This window comes from Urocampus carinirostris, chromosome 18 (assembly GCF_059441175.1).
Source record: "Urocampus carinirostris isolate Australia breed hairy pipefish chromosome 18, RoL_Ucar_1.0, whole genome shotgun sequence".
NCBI lineage: Eukaryota > Metazoa > Chordata > Actinopteri > Syngnathiformes > Syngnathidae > Urocampus > Urocampus carinirostris.
In genome coordinates, this window is record NC_142366.1 from 2394017 (window position 1) to 2421823 (window position 27807).

Consider the following 27807-nt stretch of genomic DNA (forward strand, 5'->3'; position numbering starts at 1 on the left):
TGACGTCACTGCGCCACGCAAATGACGAAAATAAATGCTTACCTCGGAACCGCTACGAACAGAGCGAGCACCCGGCAGGCAGCCAGGCAAGTTAAGGGCATCTTCACCTTCAAATTGACAAGCAAATTATTGTTTATAATTAATTTGTTATTTTGCATGTTTCAAATGTAATATTTACTCGTAAATGAAAGAATATTGTCTCCTTTTCCACTTGCTTCATCATGCTGCAGCTTTTCGCTTGCATTGATGTGCGTGTCTGTGCAGGGGTGTTTCCTTCTGCAGGATCATAGCATGAACGCCCCATGGCAATCGTTTGCATTCAAAAACTAAATACAATAGTTTTGTTCCAATGTACATTTTGAATTGAAAATTGACTCACAAACAGATCGTGAGTTTTTCAAGTGACCTTAGTCCCAAACTGCATGACGGAATATTAAATTGCTTTGCAGTAGCAATAAAATATTCTTGGGAGGCATAGTGGGCAGAATCCTTGCTCCCCAGGAAAACAAAAAATATTGCTATTCAGTTGGATTTAACTTCCTAAAATATTCGATTTATACACTTCATACTCATGAATCGGTAACATGGGAGAATCACTACAGGAGGGGATTTTATCAGGTGTGGGCAAACTACGGCCTATGGGCCACATGCTATAGAAATAATAATAGAAAAATGTCCCCGTTGTCCTTTGTCTGTCTGCAAAAAAATACCGGTACTACAAAATTACTACAAAACTAAATATCAAATGTATTGCTTACATATATTTACATCTTACGGCTTACGTATATTTTTGCCTTCATTCTGACAAAAAAATAAAATAAAAAATAAATAAATATATATATATATATATATATATATATATATATATATATATATATATATATACTGCAGAAATACTACAAAAATACTACTACAGTAACACTAAAAAAATATTACAGATATACTTCAAAAATTGTATTGGAGAAACTATAGAATTATTTAAAATAAAAGTACAGTAATACCAGTGTCTGAAACTCATGACAAAATGTTACCGGACAGCCATAAAGTTGCCTGCCCCATTTTTCACAACTTGAAACAATAAGACGACTAATCGCCAAAAAAAACCATTGTTGCAAAGTATTAAGGATTGATAATCAGAATATGTAACAGAACAACACTTTAAAAATAAGTTTATTATAGTTCTACTTATAACATTCATTACAAGTATATGACATTGCTGCTTTCCATCAGTATGTACCTGTATTTGCTCATCTTCATTCATGCAAGGTTTGCGTTGCGTCGTCTTCTACAAGCCTCGTGAACTCCTCTTTCCACAATGCTCTTAATGGACGTTTACATTTTGTAGCGTCATGAATTGTGGTACCTTCTTTTAAATATTTCTTCTGGGGCTGAGGTTTTGGCTTGATTCCTAACCACTTTACCATTTTTCTTGTGTTCTCTGTGCGTCTACTTTGGAAAATGATATGCAAATGCAGGACCTTATAAGGCTCGGTTAAGTCCGGAAGCACAAAGTTATTCGATGCAGGCTTCTGATTGGCTGCCGAGTATGCAAATTGCCAAGCGAACCAAAATTTCCAAACCGAACGAACATTTCGAAATCGGAATAAAGCAAATGTTTGTAACAAGCTACCATTCCATAATGTCTAAAAAAAATAAAAAATAAACTTTTTCTTGGTGGCTTCACTGGCAGAGACGTTTTATAAGTTGTACGCCCGATGTAAAAGATGCACGCCCCAGGCGTCCGGGCAAACGTTATTTCAGACACTGGTAATACTATAAAGATACTACAATAACACAGCAAAAATACAATTGAAGTAATGTTACAAAATACTAGTTATACTAGAAAGATTTTGCTATGGAAATATCGCTAAAATACTACAAAAATAAAACTACAGTGATGCTACAAACTTATGGCTGCAGAAATACTATAAAAATACAACTACAGTAATGGTTGGTTTGTTAGTTGCAACACATAAAAGGTCAACAAGTCGAGACCTGGTGGAAACATATTTTGGCCTGGAGAGGGATGGGTGCCAGTAGGCTGTACTTGCCCAAGATACACCACAGGAAATGGTACGACCCTAGTGGCTAAGAGATCCAACTCTACTATAGAAATACGACAAAAATACTACTGCAGAAATACTACAATGCGGTTCTAGGATTCAAATTGACTGAAACATTTCAAGGCAGTGGAGTGTTTCCGACGCTGCGTGGTTCACATTTTCTTTTGTTTTACTTTTTTTAGTCCAGTGGTTTTTTTTTTAAATTATACTATCATGTCCTCATCAGTTTTCGTTAGTCCGTTCTTCTCCTTGCCCCATGTTCCTCACATGTTGTGCCCTTCACCGTGCTGTCGAAGCTGACATCATTTTGCCCCTCTGTGTCCCTAATCGTCTCCTTCACTCTGTCCCTTTACCTGTAGTATGTTTACTGATATTCTGTTGATTGTCCTCTGTCATTATGTTTTTTTCTTGTCCCGCTCTACGCCCTATCATTTGTATTGTCCACCATCCTGTCCTTTATCATGTCCCTCATCCTGTCCGTTATCCTGTCTTCCAATTTGTAGTTAGCCTTTCCTTCTTGCTGTCCTTTTTCCTGTCATATATTATGTTTTTCTCGCTGTCCGTTGTTCTGCTCCACCCTTATCTTTGTATTGTCCACTATCTTGTCCTTTATCATGTCCCTCATCCTGTTGTTTTTTCTGTCCCTTATCTGTCCTCCACATTATTAGTTAGCCTGCCCTTCTCCCTGCCCTTTTTCATATACTTCATTATGCTCTTCTCATTGTCCCTTGACCGGCTTTTCACCCTATTCTTTGTATTGCCCACTAACTATCCTGTCCTTCATCATGTCCCTCCCTCTGTTTTTTACCATATTCTTTGTATTGTGCTTCATCAGGCCCATCCTTTTGTCTTTTTCTGTCCCTCTTCCTGTTCCTTAGCCTAGTATTTGTATCCTGTCCCTCACTATGTCCCTTACTCTGTCTTTATCTCTGTTTCTTATCATGTTATCCACCCTATACTATGTATTGTCCTCCTTTCTTCATGTCCCATATCCTGTACTTTTCTTTACCTAATTCATTGTTATTGTCCATTTCCTCTCCTTTTTTTCTTTCCCCCTTTTTGTTCTTCTGTTTTTGTTAGTCTGTCCTTCATGTTGGCCTTTAGAGTACTACTAGTATTGCTTCTTGATAAATGTGGTATCAAACATCTCATTGAAAACACCCCTCCCGCCGCCCCATGCACACACTGACCCACATCCTCCCCTTCGAAAACAGAACACATCCTCATAATCCCTTTTTCTCTTTCTCGTTGCCACAGTGATCCTCACACGACAGCTGTTAGGTCAAAAAGATTGGCAACTGCAGAACATATTTATTAATTTTTTTTCAGCTGACCTCAATCTGAGGCTGATCAATACCAACTTGTCGTCATCGCAGCTCCGTCGCCATGATAACCGAGCAGCAGGGAGCACAAGAGGCCGGATCCCTTCCCGAAGCAGCCCTGACCAAAGAGGTAAAAAAGCATCAATCTCAATTAGGCGTGGCCAAAGATGACCTTGCTTTCCCTGCCCCTCAGTTAGAAGAGCGAGGCATCCGATTAGCAGCGGAGCGGGAAACTCAACTGCCGATCGCTCCCGCTCCTGTCAGAAGGTCAGTGAGCTTCAGGACCATGCAGACCAAAGTCACCCTGTTGGATGGATCGGTTTTCAGCTGCACTCTGGAGGTGAGCACGGACCCTGTTAGCTTTTAGTTAAGATTTCATCCATCTATTATCTACTGCTTATCCAAGGTCGGGTCGTGGGGGTAGCAGCTTTAGCAGGAAAGCCTAGACCTCTCTATCCCCAGCTGCTTTGGCCAGCTCGTCTGTTGGGATCCCGAGGCCCAACCTAGAGACGTAGTCTCTCCAGCATGTCCTGGATTGTTTTTGGAGCCACATGCCGATGAGACAGTACGGGATACCTCCTGAGTGAGGCGTCCAGGAGGCATCCTCATCAGATGCGCGAGTAACCTCAGCTGGCTCCTCTTAACGCAGAGGAGCACAGGCTCTACACTGAGTTCCACCCCGATGACTAAGCTTCTTACCCTATTTCTTAGGGATTGCCCAGCCACCCTGCAAAGGAAATTAATCTCAGCCGCTTGTTCTTTTGGTCATGACCCACAGTTGGTGACCATAAGTGTGGGTAGGAAAGTCGAACGACAGGTAAATTGAGAGCTTTTGTTTTGGCTCAACTAGTTTTTTACCACAACAGACTGGTACACTGTCTGCATAACTGCAGATGCGGAATCTGTTGGTCGCTCTTCTGTTCCATCCTACCCTCAATTGTGAAGAAGACCCTGAGATACTTGAACTACTCCACTTGGGGCAGGATCACAACCTCGACCCAGAAAAGGGCGCTAAACTTTTTCCGGCTGAATACCATGGTTTCGGACTTATAGGTGCTCATCTTCTTTGTACCCGGCTGCGAACCGTTTTGATGAGAGCTAAAGATCACAGCTGGAGGAAGCCACCAGCACCACATCATTTGCAAAAAACAGATGCGATGCCGAGGCTCCCAAACAGGCGGCCTTCTTTCCACAGCTCTGCCTAGAAATTCTGTCCATGAAAGGTTTGAACATAATGGAAGGGCAGCCTTTTCAGAGTCAAACTCCGACTAGAAACAAATCCAACTTACTGCTGCCAATGCAGACCAAACTTTCGCACTGTCATACAGGGACTAAACAGCCCTTATACAACTTTCTGATGGCCCTTACTTGTGAAGCACTCTTCACATGGCTCCACGAGGAACACAGTCAAATGCCTTCTCTATATCCACAAAACACATGTAGGCTAGGTGGGCAAAGTCACATGCACACTGAAGGATCCTGCAAGGGGTGTAGAGCTGGTGCACTGTTCCACGGCCTTGGCGAAAACCACACTGTTTTATTTGTAGTTGGAGCACTCTCTCCTATCCTTCTTAAAAATGAGCTAACAAAATAGTAAGATTGCATCTATTCTTGTGTTCAGAAACGTGCTCGCGGTCTCAAGCTGCTGGACAAAGTTTGTGAGCATGTCAACCTGCTGGAGCGAGATTACTTCGCCTTGTCCTTCCGGGATGCGGACAACAACAAGGTTAGTATGTCCACTGCCCCACCCACCTGTCACCCCTCGTAATCTCTGACCCTCTGCTGAATGTGAAATAAAATAAATGTGACTTGACTTGAACCAGAACTGGCTGGATCCCGGGAAGGAGATGAAGAAACAGCTGAGAGGTCAGTCAGTAAGTTTCGAGTGAGCAAAGCCCAAGGACGAGAAGTTAATGTCTGGTTTTGCAGGAGTCCCATGGAATTTCTCCTTCAATGTGAAATTTTACCCACCTGATCCTGCTCAACTCTCTGAGGACATCACCAGGTGGGACAATTCTGCAGTCCATGGGAGGACCAATTAAAAATGAGGCGTTTTTCGTGTCCAGGTACTTCCTGTGTCTACAGCTCAGACAAGACTTGGCCTCGGGTCGACTTCCGTGTTCCTTTGCCACACACACTGTCCTTGGCTCCTACACTGTCCAATCGGAGCTAGGGGACTATGATGCTGGTAATGTGTTAGCCTTGACCTTCTACAGTTTGTCCTGTCACTTGTTCTATCTATGATATGTCCTCATCTTCTCCTCCCTCCTTTCTGTTATTATGTCTCTCACTTTATGTTTTATCTTGTTCACTTCACTGTGCTGTCCGTTGTGTCCCTTATCTAGTCAATTTTCTATCCCTGATCCTCTCCTTCACCTGTCTGATATGTTTTTGCCATTCAGTCATTTTCCCTGTCCATTCTCCTGACCTTCTTTAAGTTATTCTCTTTGTCTTGTTCTTCCCTTTACTCTTTAAACTGTCCATTATCCTGTCCTTCACGGCGTTCCTAATCCTGTCCTCTGTATTTTTTATTAGTTGGTCTTTCTCCCTGACGGTTTCTTCTCCGTATTATGTTTTTTTTATTGTCCCTTGTCCTGTTTGTATCCTTATTCTTTATATTGTCCCTCATCCTGTCCTTTTTTCTGTCTCTTATCCTGTCCTCTTTGCTTTTTCATAGTCCGTCCTTCTCTCTGGTAATTGGTTGTTTTTCATTTTAGCCTTAATAGTGTCCTCTTCCCTGTTTCTTATTCTGTTTTTCTTCTCTTGAGTTCATGTTGCCCCTGCCCTTACTGTTTTTTATTGTCCTTTCTGTCATCCCGTTTCAATAATGTTCCCCCGCCTGTCTTTCTCATGCTCCACTATCTTGTTATTTATGTTCTCTTGTCCTATTCATGCTCCTTCTGTCCTTTACTTGCCCGCTTATCCTGTCCTTTACCCTTGTGTCCATCTTCCTGTTTTTATGATGTCCCTCATCCTACCTTTCTCATTTCCCTATTGGTGTGTGAGTGTGTGTGTGAATGGGTAAGTGTGAAGTACATATTAAAGCGCTTTGGGAGGTCTTCATTGACTTGAAAAGCGCTATATAAATGCAGACCATTTACCATTTCCCATTTTCCTGTTCTCTATGTTGCCTTGCCCTCTTACTGTCCTTTTCTCCATCCCCTCACGTTTCTCATCCTGTCCTTCACCTTGTCTGTCCTACAGACGAATGTGGCTCAGATTACGTGAGCGAGCTTTGCCTGGCTCCGAATCAAACCAAGCAAATGGAGGAGAAGATCACTGAGCTTCACAAGAGTTACAGGTTCAGAGAAAGATTTGTTCTCAGTAAAATTTCATGAGGGACACAAACTCTTCAACGTTCGACCTGTCTTTAGAGGAATGTCCCCAGCTGAAGCTGAGATGCTTTTCCTGGAAAACGTCAAGAAGCTTTCCATGTATGGGGTGGACCTTCATCACGCAAGGGTAAAAAAGAAATCCCAAACAAACTCAGTCGATGAGCTTGACAAGCCATTAGCAATACATGACCCACTTCTTAACTTTATCGATTGCATGCGTCCATTTCCAGTCTGTCCACTGATTTTTCCATCATGTCAGATTTGGTTCTTGCACCAAGTCGTAAAGTGAATTGACTGATGTGTGAAAGCTACGACTTGCTGATTTATTTATATTTTTATTTTTTGCTTAAACTTCATTTTGTTTAATAGCAATAAGGACAAATTGATTTTTTAGTGAAACATACCCTCTAGGCCAGGGGTGTCAAACTCATTTTAACTCTGGGGCCACACAATAGAACAAACATTCTGTCGGGGGCCGGACGAGTAGATTCAAGAGAAAGAAAAAGAGAGATAAAGAAATAAGAGAAAGAGGGAGGGAAAAGGAGAGAGGGCGGGACAAAGAACGAGAAAGAGAGAGAGGGAGAGAGCGTGAAAACAAAAGCGATAAAAAGAGAAGTCATGAGAGAGGGCGAAAGAAAGGGAGAGGAAGAAAGAAATCCAAAGAGAAATAGAAAGACAGAAGGAAAGAAAAGAGAAAAGAAAGCGCAATGGGTAGGAAGAGAGAAAGAGATAAGAGAGAAAAAGAAAAAAGGAAATTAGAGCAAAATAAGTTAAAAAGACACAGAGAGAGAAAGAGACAAAGAGCAACAAAGGAAGAGAAAAAGAGAGACACGGAGAGTGAAAGAGACAGAGACAGAGAGTGGGAGAAAATGGGTGGAAAAGAGAGAGAGAGAGAGAGATACAAGTACAGTGTCTTTGTGAGAGGCACCTGGCTTTGGCAACATCAAGTTGACATATTTCAACCTGCAGCTTGTTTTTCTCTTGCGCTTCTCTGGTTGTTGTCTCGCGGGCCGGATTCAATCCTTTAACGGGCCCAATCTGGCCCGCGGGCCGCCTGTTTGACACCTGTGCTCTAGGCAAAAAATATTCACAAAACTAAAGCATAAAACTGCAACTTTTTTTAAATACAAAAAAATACTAACATTTATCACACACATTAAAATCTTTTTTCTTGTTTTAGTGTATAAACCTTACAGAATTCATGTAAAAATGTTAGTATTTAATTTGCATCCTTCAATATTTACATTGTATGTCACACAAATACAATTTTTACTATGTTGTTTTTTTTACCTTTTTTTGTATTTTGGAATTTATCCTGAGGTTATTTCCATTTTCAGGCCATGCCCACTTTGAAGAAAATGGAGACAAATTGAAGCATACAAGGGCACATTTTATATTTATTAAAATATAAATTACCTTAATTTGTCAACCATACTAAAAACTGTTTTGTTTTAAAAACTGTAAATAATTATTTAGCATCCTTGAAAATTAACTTTGCATGACACACAATTTTAGGAGAGAGAAACAAAGAGAGAGATAAAGAGTAAAGGAGAGAAAGAGCAATAGAAATAAAGAAATCCAGCTACAGTTGCATTAGAACTGACTTTGACAACATCAAGTGGACTTATTTAAAATTGCATCTCTGTGCTTCTCTCAGCGTTGTCTCGCAAGCCAAAATTAAATCTCTTGCGGGCCTCATGTTTCACAATCCTGTTCTACATATGGTTGAATATTTGCAATTCTTGTAGTTTAAGGTTTTGGGCCACACACCCTTTTTTGAATTTCTTTGGGCATTTGCCCTCATCGACTTGAATTTTGAGATTTGGAGCAATTTTTTTATCAACAAGTAGACCAGGCTTCATTGAAATATTTATTTGTCTTGTTTTGTTGTTGTTTTGCTTTTAAATGAACTAAATGGTAAGAAGCCGATTTGCTTGCTTGTCTTCCGATGTCTGGGATGTAAGATGGTGTGTGTCAATGTTTTGTCTGCTCGGGTTTCCCTGTGCTCGCACTTGCCAGACCACACCTCCTTGCTTGACCAGCACAATTTTGTATGTGCATTTTGCATAGGACTCTGAGGGCGTGGCTATCATGTTGGGCGTGTGCAGCAGCGGCCTGCTGGTCTACCGGGACCGACTTAGGATCAACAGGTTTTCCTGGCCCAAGATCTTGAAGATCTCCTACAAGAGGAACAATTTTTACATCAAGGTCCGGCCTGAAGAGGTGAGAGAGACCGCGGGGGATCTGTGAAAATGACTTTCAGTACTTTCAGGTTACCTACGGCTGCTTGAACTTTTTGAAGATTAATTTAAACCCCTAACGTTCCTGACGTTTGGCCATCAGACTGTTAATAAACAAAGTCATGTGTACGATGTCACCCGTCACTGAAATACATCTCATCTCATCTCTCATCAGCCGTACCGCTTATCCTCATTAGGGTCGCGGGGGGGCTGGAGCCCATCCCAGCCATCTCCGGGCAGTGGGCAGGGGACACCCTGAACTGGTTGCCAGCCAATCGCAGGGCACACAGGGACAGACAACTTATTCGCTCATTCACACCTAGGGACAATTTGGACCGGCCAATTCACCTCAAATGCATGTTTTTGGAACGTGGGAGGAAACCGGAGTGCCCGGAGGAAACCCACGCAAGCACGTGGAGAACATACAAACTCCGCACAGGAAGTCTGGAGCTGGATTTGAACCCACGACAGGTTCCCATGACATGAACTGTGCCGCACAAGCGCTAACCACTGCGCCGCTGTGCTGCCGTCACTGAAATACGTCATGCCACATATCATTGGAAAGCTCTTTGGATTCAAAATACGAGTTTTTGAAAACATACACAGAAAAATCACGACCAGTTTGAAACAAGATACCCAAAAACTAGAAAGCCGGCTAGCTAACCAGTTTTGGCAGTCAACGAATGAGTTGAATTTCCTGGCCCAAGATCTTGAAGATCTCCTACAAGAGGAACAATTTTTACATTATTGAAAAGCGCTGTATAAATGCAGATCATTTCATTTTCATTTCATTTACGCAACCATGGCCTCCTTACATCCATGACTATCCAGTAAATCCAACTGTGTAAAAAATTTACTCCAGAACACACGATAATGCCGACAGATAAAAAAAATCCGCTTAAAAGCATTACTTCTTCGTTGAACGTTCTGTGTTGTTATCCGTTTCCATTCTCTCCCAAAAAATCTCCTTTAAAACAAACTCTCATAAATTTATTCCCAATATGGCGATTAGCCTCTGAGCTTTTGCTTGACATCACTCTCTGCCAATATAGAAGACTTTTTTTCACACTCCACAGCCCGAATTAACCTACAGTATATGGGTCTTTTTGAGGAAACAGAGATTGCCTTCAGTAGCTTCGAATATCTTTAGCCAGTACTAACCGATTTAAAGGATGATTGACACATAAGTTAGCCAATAAAATTTCCAACAAAGTTTTAGGCCAGTTTCCGGGGATGTATTCAAATCAGAGTCGGGAATAAACATGCGCAACGCCATCCGTGATTCTTTTTTACGCACTATTTTTACGTGCAAGTGTGCGCAATCATTGATAAACTTCTGGAGAGAGAAGTCAAGCATTTACAACTCTTTCACAATGTCTAAATGATTGGCCAAAATAAAATGCACATTTGCAAAGGTTTTAGTGTGATAAAATAGTGGAAATTTGCTTTGAGAGTCCTAAAAAGTGTTTGAATTTGGACATAAAAAAGGTGTAAAACTTCTGTACTTTGTGTCCAGTTTGAACAGTTCGAATCCACGATTGCCTTCAAGCTGCTTAATCACAGAGCCGCCAAGAGGTTGTGGAAAGTTTGCGTGGAGCATCATTCCTTCTTTAGGTGAGTAGCAAATGTAGTGGCAATAAATGTCATCCATCCATCCGTTATCTGCACCGTTTATCCTCAGTAGGGTTGCGGGGGTGCTGGAGCCCATCCCAGCTATCTCCGGGCAGTGGGTAGGGGACACCCTGAGCTTGTTGCCAGCCAGTCGCAGGGCACACAGAGACAGACAACTCACTCGCTCATTCACACCCAGAGACCATTTTGCACCGACCAATTAACTTGGCATGAATGTTTTTGTGGGAATGTGGGAGGAAACTGGAGTGCCAAGGGGAAACCCAGGCAAGCACGGGGAGAACATGCAAACTCCGCACATGAAGGTTAGTGGCTGGATTTGAACCTATGACCTCAGAACTGTGCTACGCACGCGCTAACCACTGCGCTGCCATGCTGCCCCGGGCAATCAATTATTTCAATAAATGATTGATTGACAAATTAAACTGAAGAGATCTGTTAAATACATTAAATCAGTTCCATAACATAAACATATGTTTTCAGAACCATCGTCCCTAAGTGCCAAAACGTAAAAATATATATTTTAAAATGCTATTTTAGAAAACTATTCCAAAGACTTTGATGCTAGTGATCAGTAAGTATCAAGCCTCTGGGATTTTTTTCAGTAGGATAAATCATCACTAGATGGCAGGAATGGAGTTGATCATATTTTTATCCACACATCAAAGGGACCCCAATTCCTCGTGTTGCTTTGCTTCTTCTATCCAGCGATTGGTAGTGTGTCGGCGTCCACCGAGTGACCGAAATGGTGTAATCATGTAACCGGAAACATTGGGTGGTGAAAAGTCGTGCATCGTTTATGCATAAGTACTGTGTTCTAGCAATCAAATATTATTTTGCAAGCACAGTGCCCTGTGTTTATGCAACACATTGTATATATATTGGAGGTATTACAAATGCAAATGCGTTTTTCTCAGAAGTTTTCTTGGAAACTAATATTTTCAAGAAACTTATCAATGTTCAACTGTTGTTTACTGAACAATGGTAAAAACTAAAAAAAGCAAAAAAAAAAAAACTTTTTTAATCGTCAAGCTACTTTTTGTTAATGATTAGCGCAAAGGGAACCCCATTTGATATGAATTTCTAAAATAGGAACTTTGCTAGATGGCTTGCTAAATAGCCAAAAAGGTAGATTGATAGTTGGTGGGAAAGGTAAACATTTAAAAAAAACTAAAAGGGAGCTAGATAGATAGCTAAAAGAGTAAAAAAGCCATCTAAATAGACAGAAAGCTAAAGACAAAGCTAGATTGACAGCTAGAAAGGAGGCCAAACTTTAGCTTGATAACTAGCAAAAAAGGTGAAATGTTAGCTAAATAGCATGCAAAAAATGTAAAAAGCTAGCTAAATAGCTTACTAAATATCAAAAAGGTAGCTTGATAGTTACCTAGAAAGTTAAACAGGTAACAAATAAAAAAGGAGCTAGATTGCTAGCTAAAAGAGTAAAAAGGCATATAGATAGATAGCTAGCTTGAAAGGAGACCAAAATTTAGTTTGACAACTAGAAAAAAAGGGTAAAATGTTAGCTAGAAAGCATGCAAACATGTTAAAAGCTAGCTCGATCGCTTGCTAAAAAGCTTAAAATGTAAGAAGATAGTTAGCTACAAAGCTAAAAAAGTAGCCAGATAGCTAGCTAAAAAACACAGGGCATTTTTTGCTCATTTTTTTAATAAACACCATAAATTAGAATTTAGTTTGTTGTATTTTCTGTAAAATTAATCAATTAAAAAGCTGAATAAATACATTTGTTGTATATACTGATAGATTCTCATTCTAGTTTTTAAATTAATTGCTTAAAGATAACTTCAATACTTGAAGAGATTCTTTTGTCCATGAACTCCATAAACTAGTATGTATTTATTCGAATATCAAATATAACAACTTATCATGTTATTACTATATTATTACGAGGTTCATCATTAAAAATAGGGGTTAAATAGACTCAATCAACTAACAATCATTTGCCTACAAAACCTCATTGGCCCAGCACTGGTGAGCCATTTTCAGAACAGATCCGGTGGCACCTCAACTGTACTTAGGGGCCACCTTAATGCCTGCGGGCACTAAGTTGGGGACCACTGAGCTAGAAACATCCTTTTTTTCTTATAAATGATGAGGGTTGAAGATTTTTTTGATGTGTCCTATGCTTATATACTGCAGCTAGATAACTAACTTTTCTGTCAAAACGTCAACAATTGGCTGGCATCTGCACTTTCCATTTGAGAGAAACGTCTCTCATTGAATGAGTTAAACTCGTCTCGTCTTCTAGGAGCAACACATTTGTTTTTCAATAATTCTATCCAGAAAAGAGATAAAAAACGTTTTAAATAATCAGAAGGTTGGCTACCATACAATTTAAGAGAAATTCCTTCTCACCTTTTTTGGAAGTTCACTTTAATCAAAACATACACACACATACACACTATGAGTCAAAGGTGGAGTGTGTCGTTTGAGGTGTTCTTACAAAGTTAAAATTCTAATATTTTCTCCACAAAATATGTGTTCATAATGCCGAACTAAGTTAAAAGAACACTGCTTTGTTCCTATCTCACATACTGACATTTTTTTGTCGTTAATGTAAATGGTTTGCATTTATATAGCGCTTTTCAAGTCACTGTATGGATGCATGTTCCTCCAAAACCCATTAAATTACATGAAGGGTTTCCTATGGTTCAACTACAGGATTTTAGACCTTTAGATTATATCATAAACTTGGGTGTATCTTCGACTCTGAGCTCAATTTTACTCCACATATCAAAAACATAAATAAAATTGTTTTTTAATCATCTCAATAATTTAGCCAGAGTCTCTCTCAGGCAAACACAGAGGTACTGATGTGATATACGCTTTGATATATTCACGTTTAGATTATTGTAATGCCCTGCTCTCTGGTCTTCCCAAAAGACTATTGCTAGCTTGCAGCTATTGCAAAACTCAGCAGCACGGGTGCTTACGGGGACCGGGGGGAGGGATCACGTTACAGCAGTTTTAAAATGACTGGATTGGCTCCCTGTGTGTTTCAGGATTCATTTTAAGATGATTTTACCTCTTTTTAAATGTTCTTATGGTCTTGTGCCATCCTATCTGTCTGATTTGCGGTCCCTGAGGATTATACTACCTTGTTGTATGCTCTGTTCTTATACAGCACTTTGAGTGGCAATTTTTTGCCTGAAAAGTGCTTCACAAATAAATTTGATTTGATTTGAATGAGCTGACTGGGGCTGCAATGACAACACAAGCCACAAGATGGCGTCAGAGAGTAACAAAGTTTCAAATTACGCACAGCTCCTGAATTTTGTTTACTAATCATCTACAGACAAAACTTGAATAGAACACAACACAAAATAGGAATAAGACAGACATAAAGAAAAAGAAATGCTTGGGATTTTGACTGTTACCATTAGGATCGAAAAACAATGTGGTTGGCTTATTTTTACTGTAGATAGAACTTAAGACAAACTGCGCGTTATTGTAATTTGATATTATTTCCCTTTGATCACACTAATCAATACTTGTAACCATTCGACTGCATTTTGTTTGCAGTGCGATAATGGGATGATGGTTGAAGCCGGTTCAGAGGATTTTTTTGCCCTGTGGGTTGCTTTCTGGCAGCATATGTTCCAATGCTTACTTTCGGACCAACCGGGAAGGAACATGAAGGTTAGACGGAGTGGTCAAGCTCTCAAAATTTTTGCCAGCATCCTGGGCCATAGCCAAGACAATCCCTTAATGTCCCTTGTTTCAAAGACGTGATATAAGATTTGCAAACCCACTACAATTAAATCACTTAAATAATTAAATTAAAGGTGTGTAGGGAGTGGTAGTTCATGTCTGTGTGTCACAGCATACTGAATGCTGTCCAAAGTTGCTGTACTCTACACTGGTCATAGGTGGTTCTGCCTGTTGCCATTCTTAAACGTTCACCGTTTCTTAGGCTGCTCTCCCCAGAGGAACCCCCCAAGCGCTTTCTGTCTCTGGGTTCCAAGTTTCGCTACAGCGGGCGCACTCAAATCCAGAGTCGCAGGGCCAGCTCGCAGATTTCCAGGCCAGCGCCCAATTTCCCCAGATGCGTCAGCAAGAGGAACTTGCTGAGTCGCAGCTTGGATGGAGGTATGGTGACTGTAGTCCTCTGAGAAGTTCCAATCAAACTATAATTGAAACACAATAAAGCCAATTTCCAATACTTTCCCTTCCACCTACCCACTTGGTCTTGTTTATCTTGCTCTTCCCCATTACTTTTTTTAATTATGGACAAGATAATGATTCCTCCAGGATTTTCATAGCATTAATACATTTCTCTTTTTAAACTTTCTTTCTTTTCTTATCTAATTTTTTGTTACTTTCGCCCCCTTTTCCCCCTTTTTGTTTGTTTCTCTCTTTTGTAATTTTGTCTTTTATATCCCCAGTGAGAAGCTAGGGCACTTGCGACCAATCTTTTTGAAAAGAGGCCCGGTTTCCTTACTCTTCCCCTACACCTTCTGGATCAATGAATTTATCGATATATTGGCTTAACCCTTTTAATTTATTTTGGTTGTTCATGTCAGTAACTAGATATTTAATTGATCTTCAGCTCCAAGTGACACGCCCACTTCGTCTCTCAGTGGCTCTCCAGCTATATCTGGAAGCACACAAACAGGTAGAGATAAAAACTTCCAATCGAGCACCAGTACTGTGCAATGATTGGTCATAGCTATGCGTCGTTTTTCCAAGCTTATGATTGGCTGCTAGAAACCAGCTCTGTCAGCTTTGCGGGTGGCTATGCCTCCTTTTTTGCCCTTCCTTCACACTGCCTGCTTGAACTGAATTTTTTTGTCTTTTTTGAGAGATATTTTAAAATCTCTTTTTGCTCTGGAGAGGTATTAGTGCAAATTCGGCTAATGCGATTATGGGATGATAGCAGATTGGATGCTACCCTGGCTGCTTTGCATGAGTGTTGTACATTTTTAGCCTTTATGGTATTCGTCTCGTTAGCATGTTGCTATAACTGTGCAAAACAACTAACTAAGTGTGTGTGTGTCTAGATATGGGATCAGGTCTATACATGGTCTCTAAAGCCATCACCGTCAGTGATCTCATCACCACTGTGACGCCTGAAAAAAGGAGGGAGGAGCAGACCGATGGAGGAACCAATAAGCCCGCTGTTTTTAGGCCAAGTACGTGAAAAGATTAAATGATCAAAAATCTTTTTTTATTTCACTTTTTTTATTCTAGTTGAGGAAGTGCTGGACAGTGTGAAGGCAGAAGCAGAGGTGGAACAAGAGGCGGAGCCAGAGGTAAAGCAAGAAACAGAACCAGAGGTGGAGCAAGAAACGGAACAAGAGGTGGAGCAAGAAACGGAACCAGAAGCTAAGGAAGAGGCTGGGAAAGAAGTAAAACCAATGGCGGGGCAAGAGGTGGAATTGAAGGAAGGGCAAAAAGAGATCAAAGTCATGGAGGCATCAGAAAGTCCACCGACACTAGAACAGGTGGACAAGCCTCAAAATGTTAGTTCATCGCTTTTGCCCATTGTGATATTGAAACTTTTGTGATGCTAACAGTAAGTGTACTTTGTGTTTTCAGGCAGACCTGACGGGATCTGAGGTGATAACAATGATGACTTACTGTGTTTTACGCACTATTGTGCACCGGATTATAAAGCATGACTTGCAATGCTTAGTTTGAGTAAAGAAAAAGTGAAACAAAATGTTCTACCGATTTTTATCTGCTTTCCCTTTTTCTCATTTATCTAACATTTGTATCTGGTACTGTGATCGAAAATAGTGTTAACATGAAATAATACCTATTGCTTCTTCTGTTGTCTATGTCCCTAGCGGGATATAGGTTAGGAATCGGTGCTTTTACGGTCGCTATCTGGGTTCGATACCCGTTACTACTGTTATTATGCATTTGTGTTGGCAAAAAATATCGACTGATCAATAATTGCACAAATAATTGAAAATCATTGAACACCGGTTGCTTTTCCAATGTTTTCTCTTCATCAGAAACACATTCAAACTTCTGGCAGGGTGCGCCTCATAATCCGGAAAATACGGTAACAGTGAGTGTTTCAAAACCTAACCCGAGTTTCTGTTTGTCAGTCCGAGCAGGAGGAAGATCTTTTGAAAAGTGACCAGGTAACAAATGGCCTCCAATTCTTTTTTTTAATCAAGTGTCACTGAAGTTTCTCTGTATGAGTGGAGCTCCCTGGCTCTGCCATCAGGAACCGATCCCGAGCCCGGTGGAGCCAGAGAAAGTGGCAGTGAGCGCCATCAGCGACTTGCGGCGCTCCTTTTTAGAAGGCGGGGCCCCGACTGGGGGCCCGACCGAGTGGGACAAGCGTTTGGCCGGGTCACCCCTCCGCAAACTCGACGACTCGCCCATGATTGAGCCTTTGGATACAGAAGAGGTGAGGATTTTGAACAGGGACCGGGTTTCTCGCGTCTGATTGGAAACTGAATCTGTGACACACGACAGGGCGGGGCCATGGTAAAGCACCCAACTCCGCACCCAATCAAAATAAGGAGCGTGACTCTCGGGCGGAGTTACGATATCAGCTCCGGGAGCGTTGTCGCCATAACCAACAATGTTACCATGGAAACTTCTGTCACGTTGGCACAGAGTGATGATGTCATTACTAGGGGACGACAAGACTTCATTAGTCAGGCAGCGACTACCCTTGAGACAGTGGGAAGCGGAAAAGCTCTTTATGGAGGTCCCTTAAAGGGGCTCCAGGATGAGGTGTGTTTAATCCATGCCCACAAGCTAGCTTTCACCCTATGCTACGCTATGCATGTGAGCCGTTAGGAGGGACAAATGTTGTATAGTAACCATTTATGCCTTCCTTTGTTGTATTTTAAGAGCCATTTAGTTAATCTTTGGGTTTTACCGGGGGACACAAAAGTATGCAAATGGTACCACTTCATACAAGCTTTATTCGTTTCCAGGATAGTGATCCTAGCTCAATTTGCTTGTTTAACGAGCAAACTTTCCCAATACAAAATAATTAAAAACTACTTGGCCCATTCCCGACCTTCCCAAAGAATACCTGTGAACCCTAAATAGCTATAAAACACATTATCCTGATCAATAGAAACACGTTAAAAAGTATTTACACATAAGACAAGTTACCACAAGGCCTTAAAAACTTTGATCGATTGTTTAGGCCTTAAAAAGGTCTTAAATTTTGTCTACAAGTCTTAACTACTAGATGGCACTGTGTTTTCTGGTACGAGCGAGGGCCAGTGATACACGGCACAGCGTGTCAGCAGTTGGGGATTCTTTGGTGTAAAAGAAATACAAATTTCTCGACCTTTTTTTTTTAATGAAAACTAACATTGGTATGATCGATCATTTCTTTTTGTCTAGTAGTATAATCGATGTTTTTTTTTCACTGGATGAAAGTTTTTTGTACCACTAGGTGGCACTAAATAGTACACAACGTTCTTTTAACTTTGACATTTCTTAATGTTCCCCTGTTTTATCTTCATGACAAAAATAATAATTGCATACTAAGTATATTTTTTTGAAAATGCAGCATTACCTTGGAGCTTTACATACAGTCTGTCTTTAACCATCTGTCATCAGCAGAGTAACTTTGAAATGGGAAAGTGTATAATTAACTCGTTATGGTTGAGTGATTTAAAGTATAACTGGGTTCTGTCTGTACCGGGGAATGAGTGAGAGTCACCCAGGTGACGCCTCAACCCTTTGCGGGTGCGCTGTTGTCTGGCGCTGCGGGGTAACGTCGGTAGTTGGGCGCGGACTTCTATATCGGGGTCACCCAGCTGATGTCCAGAACCATCGCAGGTGCGTGCCGCTTCGCCACCTCAGACGGTTCCGGTTCGCCCCAACAATTACCCGCCCCGTGCCCGCAGGTTAAGAGGACAGGGAGCGCCAGGGGTTGGGGTGAACGATCACCCTGACAGGCCGGTGCGGGCGGTTCGTTGCCGGAAGGGTTTGGTTCCAACGCTTGCCCCCCTGGTTCCGTTGCATTCTGCGGTGTTCCCCAAGGAGAGGCCGGGGCACTATACTTGGTCCTGTCCTCTCAATGGCGGCGGCTCGCGAGTTGCCATAGCTCCCGGGTCGGTCTTAAAAAGTCTTGCATTTCAAGAGAAAATAATAGGGAAACCCTGTAAAAAATACAGCAATAAGATGCTATTGTAGCGAATTATTCTAACAAACAATTTATTGACCATTTCAATTAAAGAGTTTATTCTTTTCAAAACTCGTCTCGCCACATACGTTTTTAGATCATTATGTGAAATACCTTGTTTAGTTATTCTGAAGGGTGGCTACACACACTTTAGGTGAACTCTTTTTACCCTTTTGATAGTTAAATTTACTTTAATCAAGACCCACACACTCTTTGATTTATGGACTTTTCTTTTACTAATCATCTACTGAAGAAGCTTGACTAGAACACAAAACAATAATAAGAAAATAAAACAAAACAAAACTAGAAGTTGAGAACTTAAACTGGCACCATTTGGCTAGACAACAACATTGGCTTGTTTATTACGGTATTGTATTTTGATAGAGTACCCCTTTTTACGTCACACCAATACCTAGCAACAAAGAGATGTTCTGCGAAGTTCTGCGTCGATGAAGATGACGGCCCAGTCCTTATGTCCTCGGCTGTAGAGCGATAAGGAATCCGGGTAGGCTTGAAATCCAGTTCGGAAGAGAACCACAGGATGCAGAGTGTTGAAGGAGAGGTTGACTGCTGGTGGCTTAAGGGTTCTGTGAGGTCGCTGGCTTTGTCCTACCGATTTGGGCGCTAGCTTGATCAAGCTTGGCTGCTGACTTGGCAAGGTTCTCTGGCTGCTTGTTGACCTGCCAGGACCTGCCAGGAATTTTGGACCAGTTTTGCGTGTAAGAATTTGCCCACTTCCCTTGTTGCTGGCCAAATTCAGAGTGCCCGTGCGAGGTGAGAAATATGCCAGCTTTGGGTTCCTGTCTCCTGGAAGGGGAGGAGTTGTCACGGCAACCTTTGATGGGAAGATTTACCAGCTCGGTAGCCTAGATGGTAGGGCGCCCGCTCCGAGACTAGGAGGTCGCTGGTTCAAGCCTCGGCCGAGTCATACCTAAGACTTACAACATTGGTACTCATTGCCTCCCTGCTTGGCGCTCGGCATTAAGGGTTGGAATTGGGGGTTTTGGTCACCTGATGACTCCCAACACAGCAGTTGGGTCTAAAATGGCGGCGCCCTGTTTGGCTGTGGCTGCATCGGCTTGCTACAGTTTAACTGTACAGATCGACATTTCGTTCTGTGTGCATGGTTACAAAGAATGACAATAAAAGTAAATTCTATTCTTAAAAGAACATGCAGCCATTGCGCCCTTCCCCAACCTCACATTCCAGCAGTATCAGTAGGATAACACATATATGTGATTGACTTAAGAAACTGTATTCACTTCACATGTTTTGACAAAACGTAATTCTGACCAGACGTTGAATATTCTACAATATTAATAAATGAAAGGCAAGTTTAATATGGCTACTTACCATGGGGAGAGTTGCCGGTTGCTGACGTTTCTGAGGTGTTGGAGTGGGGGGTTGCAGGAAGAGTGACATATGACAGACTGTTGAGGATTCGTAAGAACTTACAATACTGTATACTTAAAAATTAAAGTTTCGGTAACTAAATAAACAAACACTCAAACATTTCTGCAGCATACTGTTTTTACTTTCTTTCTTATATTTTAATGAAGCCAAATGCTGCAAAAACTCTTCCGCGGCTGCACTCATGCTAGACCTGAGTCACAGAGCCAGTCATCTTTGTGAATTTTTCAAAGCAGCCATAGCGGGAATTAAAATCCACCCTGTTTTGTGATCCTTGCAGATAGACGGCGACTTCTCTTCGTGTCGTTATTTCTCGCTAGCTCCTTGTTGTGGCTCCACAATAACTAAACGTCTATCCTTCTCGTCGTGAACATTGGTTCACAACTGGTCAGTTTTATAGCCTTAGTGACATATTTCCGTTTCAATAGTGTACAAATAATAGAAGCTGACCGTTCATAATCCCTACCTAGGTCACTCAAACGAACACTATTATTTCCTGCTTTGTTTCAATTGACATAATTTTTATTTTTCAATCAGAAAACACCTGACCATTGAGTATCATAAACAAGTGGGTGAGAATCGGCGTTTGATGGTGGGAAGCGCCAACTGGGACTGCTCGTAGCTTTGGGTTTACCCTTGTACGCCGGGCAAAGATAATTGTTAGAAATAAAACTTGCACAGTGGTACCTCTACTTATGAATTTAATTTATTCTGGGAGTAGCTTCGTAACTTGAAAACCTGGTAAGAAGAGACACATTTTGTGTGTAAATGCGCTAATCCATTCCAAGCCCCGCAAGAATACAGTATATTGTTTTAATAAATCATAAAAAAGCATCAGAACATGACACAAATTTATGTTAAAATAAGATTACTGCACAATAAACATAAAACGAGAGGAACATAATGTAATAAAAAAAAAAGAACAAAGGAAAAACACAAATATTCATTTACCTTTTTGCCTCGCGTTTATTGAAAAACTGATCTACTTAGTTGCCGGGCAGATTTGAAGCAATAGCCAGTTTTATTTTATGTTCGAGAAACTTTTGAAAATCAGCGCGAGTACTGTATTTTTGACTTCATAACTAGAGGCAATCTTCATAACTAGAGGCAATATTTTACTGTTCGGGTACATTGTAACCTGAAACATTCGTAAGTTGAAACATTTGTAAGTAGAGGTGCCACTGAATACTGAATTACTCTTGTTTAGGGGTGCTTGTATGAAGAGGTACCCCTGTGTTTTCCGACAAGCTTCCATTTTACAAGTTCGCAAATTTTGCATTATGTGCAACTGTGGCACCCTGGATCTCGCTAATCCTGATTTGTTCCAAAAAAAAATCGTTAACGTCACCATGTGATCATGCAGCCGAGGGCTCAACTGGACGAGATGTCTCCTGAACTGAACGCTTTGTTAAGGTCAGCAAGACAGCAAAAAATCTCGCGAGGAGAACCACTCCCGAAGGTTTTTGTCTGTTTTTCTGTGTACTTCACCCCCTTCCCCGGCTGTCTCTTTTCTGACCCCTGCATTTCATTCCTTCTTTTAGTCGTCCGAGAGGGTCCAGACCATCATGATGCCAGGGGATTTGGAGGAGGAGGCAAGATTCCAGGTAGCACGGGCAGGTTTTCTAGGACCGCCACCATGCGATCCCCCGCCGCCTCCGCCGGGTTCATCGGTCGATCACGCAGACGAGGCGGCAGAGGCTTTAGTCAGGGACATTCTCCGAGAAGCTCAGTCGCTAAGGTGTCAGGACGGCTTTATAGAAGACTATGAGGATCTGAGCAGTCAGTCTAGCAACATTAGCGAGGCTAGCCAAGACGCTATCAGCGTGCTAGCGCAGGCTGTCGTGGGAGAAGTGATAGAAACAGGAAACCAAAGCCTGGTAGCTGATGATGCTACTGATGATGCTACTTTTGGTAGTGTTCTTTCTATCTTCCCTAAGTCTGACCTCAGTCCCGGAACCGGGCCCCTATCAGTTTCAAGTTTGAGACTCCGCTACTGTCACGTGGAGGACTCTGACAATTCTGACGTGGATGAAAGCCAAGACTCTCCTGGCACAACTGAAAATCAGGACAAGGAGGTAACAAGATCCTGCAACAGGGGATCCAGAAAGCATTCCAGATCCTTGTGATCCCTGTGAACCACACCATCTTACCCTGAACAGAATCCATCATCCTGAGTGGTTTCAACGTCTCCCTCTCCTTACACATATGATTCTATGAAGTCTTTAGCAGACTTCTACAGATTTGGTGTAGCGAGGACCACGTTTTCCTACTCCGTTCTTCCGAAAACCAGTCCCTGTGTTCTAGTTAAATGTGACCAGTCTCCTCGTGTGGTTGAATCCTACCTAGCAGATGGTAAAATCAACTAGTTTAAAGTAAAATTTTTGTCCGTGGTTTTTATTTCTGCTAGGCCTCTGCTAGAAATAAACGCCTTGCAGGTCCTCACCTCAGCTTAGTTAAGCAGTACCTGAAAAACACTACACTTTTACAGATGTGGTTTTGAGAGGACCAGGTGACCCTACTCTGTCCTGTCGAAAACCAGACCCTGTGTCTCAGTTCTATGTGACCAGTCTCCTCCTGTGGTTGAATCCAATCTCGCAGTTGGTAAAACCTTACCGTTTAAAGTGAAATATTTATTTGTGATTTTTGTCTCTGTTAGAAATAGACACCATACAGATGTTTTCAGCTTGGTTAAATAGTACCCTTGGTTTTTGTCTCTCCTAGGTTCTTCCTGGGACGAGAAAGACTTGGACATTCGAAGCTACAGGGGTGATGAAACTCTTAGTTTTTGACAATATAAAACAGTTTTATTAATGGAAGGGATTTAAACTTTTTAACTAACGATAGCTTTTCGCCATTTCAGAAACGAAGCGATGCAGATCGCGGGGTCCTGACTTCGCAGAGTTTCACGACAGAGACGTCCAGCACTTCTTACATCTCAAAGGTAGGCAAAAAAAGAACTTCAAAAGAAAGGTTGTCTGAATCCACAAACTGTTTCACTAGACAACTCGAGGGATCACGGAAACCAGGATTGAGAAGCGAATTGTGATTTCTGGAGATGTGGGGATGGATCACGATCAGGTAAAGTAACGCAGCCAGCTACCTTGAGCGGACAATCGCGTCACGGTTGTGTGGGCGTTTCTCCCAGGACGCTTGAATCCCTTGACGAATCAACGTAACCTGACCTTGGACAAGCTGACTGTAATAATCGTTTAATTTTGACACTCCGATTGTGAGCTTTAAATAAAATTTGAATAGCATGATTGCTAACCTACCGTAGCAGCTCATTTTCATCATCAAAGAGCCTGTCACTTTAAATGACATCACACGCCAGCCCACCGACTTACTACAAGTGCTTCTGTAACATCAGCGATGCTAGCATGATAATATTGCTATCTACATGTAAAAAAAGCAGCATCTGTTTCCTGTTCAGTTCACTATTTACCTGTACATCATTGGTCATTTGACATGTCAAACATCTCACCCAATCTATTGTACCTTATTATTGTCACACTCATACCTATTTATCTTATCAAAATGTTATTTATACTCTAAACCAACTGTAAACGACATCATAGCCGCACCTTCTTGGCATAATAAAATAATGGCATCATTTTATGTTGTTTTTGTGAATGAAAAATAATATGCACAGATTTACATAAGTATGCTTTCTCTCTGTGTAGCACAGACAGATAATCCATTTATGTTAAATTAGTGCAAGCTGGGTCACACTATATAGACGTCACGCTACCCACAAATTAGCACTTTGAAAAATGTATATTTTCTTTTACCCAGAGGCCTTTAAAATCAGTTTTGCAGCCCTGCGGCTTAACATCAATGTAGATGAGGTGTTGGGTTAGCCCAGAGGTCGGCAACCTAAAATGTGGACCACAAAAACAGATTTGTCTGAAGCCGTAAAATGACTACGTTTAATGCAACGCATCCTGGAGAATGATGCACCACTTGATTATTATACGATACCTCATCAAGTCTAACGTCAATACAATATTAATGAATTACAGTATGTTTTATTTCTTTAAAAAAATTAAAGTTGACAAAATCAAATTTTATATGACATTTTTATTTTGAGGATTCGAAAAAAAAAAAACATATTTTTGGAATCTGGTAGGAAACCGGAGTGCTCGGAGCAAACCTGCGCAGGCACATGGAGAACACGCAAACTCCACACGGAGGGACTGCATGCTAACCAACCAGCCGCTGTGCCACCCAATATCCCCAGTGTATGCTGACAAAAAGCAGAAATCACTTAATAAAAACAGCTGCTTTGTTACTAACTAAGTGCTAATGACAGCATTATGCTCTTACCTTGTTTAATATAACTTCTGAGTTGAAATTAGGAGTGCAGTGTTAAATTTTGACGCAGCCACTTTAACAGAAAGGAACAGAAAGAAGACAGAGGAAGAACATGCGAAGGAGCTGATATCCCTCTTGCCTCATTCTTAACCCAGACTGTGTCATGTTTGTCTTCCTACAGAAACCATATTAAAAGAAAACTATCATTCCTTCCGATTTCATTTAAGTTGTAAACATTTTTCGAAAAGTGCCAGGGAGCCGCTCTGCAACGCTGCAGAGCCGCGGGTTGTCCACCAGGCTTTAGCCGATCACATTTCCAGTTGGCGGAGCGGGCCCTTCTCAAAGGCGAAACAAAACGTCAGCGGTTTCACAAGCTATGATTGATTGGCTAGGGGGCAGTAGAGGAAAAAGTGGAAAAAGAATCCTGGTGTCCACTGCTTTTGTCGAAGGGACTTTTTAAGTCAAGTCAAATCATGTTTATTTGTACAGCCCAAGGGTGGCGAACACGCAGCTCTAGAGCCGCATGCGGCTCTTGGCCAATAAGAATGCGGCTCTTTGCCTCATCATATTTTCTATATACTGTGGCTCTTTGCCTCTTTTCATGTTTGTTTTTTTCCCCTCTTAAAACACACTTGAATCCATCAGAGTTAATAACAAATAATAAATAATATTTTCAAATTAATTTGGTAGATTTGTTGTTTTTACTCTGCTCCGGACACATAACAGACTGCCAATCATCTGCGTAGGTTACGTCTAATGCCAGTGTAGTGCCTAAATCCGACGCCCCTGCAAAATCCTCCCCTCCTCGCGTGAAGGCGCATTCTGTTGCGCTTCCGACAAAAGCGATCATATTCTATATAATAAGTTTAATAAACGCGTTATATAGACTAAGATCGCTTAATTGTTTATAATTAGCTCGCTTTATTGTTTTAGTAAACTTATTATATGGAATACAATTGCAGCAGGATAATTTAATTACGTTCACGCGAGGAGGGGGGGGGGGTGCAGGGGAGTTGGATTTAGGCACTACACTGGCAAATTAAGTAAACATTTCATGGGCGTGCAGACTGTTACCCACATGGTCAAAATGGCAAAATATAAAGCGAAACGGAAATATAAAGATGAACACAGGGCATTTCAGGAAGATGCTTACATTTTTGTTGAACGGCATGGCCAATCACTGTTTATTATGCAGTACCACGATATCCCATTTCAAGACTTCAAATCTTCAGCGTCATTTTAGCACATCCCATGCTAATATTGACACAAAATTCTACGCGAGCAAAAATTGAGCACCTTGAAAGCCAGGTAAAAAGACAGTCTCAAATGTTTCGGCAATTGATTCAGCATGGAGAAACGGTGACACTTGCCTCCTATAAAGTGGCGTGGAACATTGCCCGTCCTAAAAAAACATACAGCGAAGTCGAGTTTTTGAAATAGTATTTTTTGGATTTGATTGAAACTCTGGCTCAAAGATTCCATGACTGATCTACAGCTGTCACAACACACAGTTGAAACCAGAATATCAGACATAAACAAATCGCTTGAATCTGATCTACACGATGACCTGAACACATGTGCTTATTTTAGTGGCGCATTGGACGATTCATGCGACATACAGGACACGCCACAGTTGGCAATATTTGTGCGGATGGTTTTTGAGGACAGCGTGGTTAAAGAAGAGCTTTTCAATATTGTGCCCTTAAAAGACAGAACTCGCGGCATTGACGTAAAAGGAGCAATGACGGAAATATTCCAAAAAGCGAACTTGTCTTTAGAAAAACTCACCGCAATAGCCATCGATGATTGGTTCTTATGGGCCTATGCAAGAGTGATTAAACATTCCCTGAATTTTGGAATTTCCATTGCATCATCCACTGGGAGCAACTTGTGTCCAAAACACTGAATTTAGACCATGTCATGAAACTTGTGATGGACATTGTGAACTACATCCTTAAACACGCTCTTAATCACCGGCAGTTCAAAAATCTCATTGCTGAACATGACGCAGACTTGCCTGGTGATCTGCCCCTGCACTGCGCTGTGAGATGGCTCTCAAGAGGTAAAGTGGTTTCGTGTTTTTTGGAATTTTTGGAAGCAGTAAAATTGTTTATAGCAGAAATGAACAAAAAACTTACCCCTTGATTTCAGACCCCAACTGCCTTATGGATTTGGCTTTGTTAGTGGACATGCTTTTACACTTGGATAAACTAAACCTGGATCTGCAGGGGAAATCAAAAACTCTTTCTGATGTGGCACATAGTGTATTTGCTTTTATCAACAAGTTGAAGCTTTTCAGAGTGCACATTCCAAATGGGCAATTTATCCCACTTTCCTTCTTTGCGTAGCGCACAGCAGAAGGCTGCCATTAAAATGAATACAGCGCAGTATGTAACACTGCTGGTGAATCTACACGGGTACTTTACTTCACAGTTTGAGGAACTGCAGCAGAAACAACTACAGATCCCCATCTACCCCTTTAATGCAGAGACTGACTGCCTGAAATCCCCGCTTGTCACTGATGAGGCAGCGACTGAACTGGAGTTGATTGAGCTACGCGAAAATCACAGACTGAAATCTCTTTTGAAAGAAGGCCCTGTTACATTTTGAAGAACTGAAAAATACCCATGTTTAAAAAGAGCTGCTCTGAAGCTGCTGTCAATGTTCTCGTCAACATGTGTTTGCGAGTTCCTCTTTTCTACCTTGAAACACGTGAAATCAAAGCATCGGTCTGTTCTGACTGACACTCATGTAAAAGAACTGCTCCAAGTGGCTACAACTGACTACAAACCTGATTTGCAGAGGATTACGGGAAACAAGAGATGCCAGAAATCCCATTGAGAATATCATCCCATCACTCCAGCAATACTAATTTAAAACTTAGTATAAAAATGTTATTGTTTATTTTTTATTAGGTATCAAAATTTAAAATCCCAACATTTGTTCATGCATTAAAATTTATTTTGTGTTTCACTTTGAATAAAACCATTTTTTATGGGACATTTTTATTTTGCCTTAGTGTAGTTTGGAAAAAAACACCTGATTGAACATGCTTGTGTGAATATTTTGATATTCCATTAATTTACATTTTACAGTTTATATATGTGTGTGTAACCGCGGTTTACCTGTCCCACCAAATATCCACATTTACGCTGGACTGGATGATGACGTTTTTTTATTACAGTTTCTGCAGATGAAATGAGTCACAACATTAGCTTTTCTGCTGGCTTTGATTTCTTTGATCTTGTTAGCAGCTCTCTCTGTAGACTGCCCAAAGCATATCAAAGAGCTTTCTTTTCAATTTACATAAAATACATTTTAGAATACATTGTATTGGTTTCCCTGATGAAAATAAATAATTGAAATGGG

At 41.2% G+C, this 27807-nt stretch overlaps 2 protein-coding genes across 9 annotated transcripts in view; one reads left to right on the forward strand and one right to left on the reverse strand.

Moving 5' to 3' along the window:
• zbtb14 (zinc finger and BTB domain containing 14) overlaps positions 1-107 on the reverse strand; it is a 34227-nt gene extending 34120 nt beyond the window's left edge. Inside the window, exon 1 of the mRNA XM_088322020.1 lies at positions 43-107. The gene's annotated coding sequence lies outside the window, so the exon portion shown is untranslated. The remainder of the gene's footprint in view (positions 1-42) is intronic.
• LOC148348011 (protein 4.1-like) lies at positions 1-27807 on the forward strand. Of its 8 annotated transcripts, none has more exons than XM_088322007.1 (26): positions 1-86; positions 3440-3515; positions 3579-3725; positions 5007-5111; positions 5209-5251; positions 5315-5390; positions 5452-5573; positions 6590-6686; positions 6760-6847; positions 8791-8943; positions 10477-10574; positions 14521-14696; positions 15157-15222; positions 15608-15739; positions 15798-16069; positions 16146-16166; positions 16664-16699; positions 16786-16971; positions 17040-17303; positions 21491-21586; positions 21669-22202; positions 22849-22893; positions 22988-23068; positions 23128-23205; positions 26419-26500; positions 26590-27807. In XM_088322007.1, exons 1-26 carry the CDS (start codon positions 22-24, stop codon positions 26784-26786), a joined length of 3336 nt encoding a protein of 1111 aa, XP_088178133.1. In that variant the 5' UTR covers positions 1-21; the 3' UTR covers positions 26787-27807. The 8 variants fall into 8 exon arrangements, with proteins under 8 accessions (XP_088178133.1, XP_088178139.1, XP_088178137.1 ...); XM_088322013.1 differs by having other exon boundaries at positions 21669-21731; XM_088322009.1 differs by having other exon boundaries at positions 9-86; positions 3321-3515.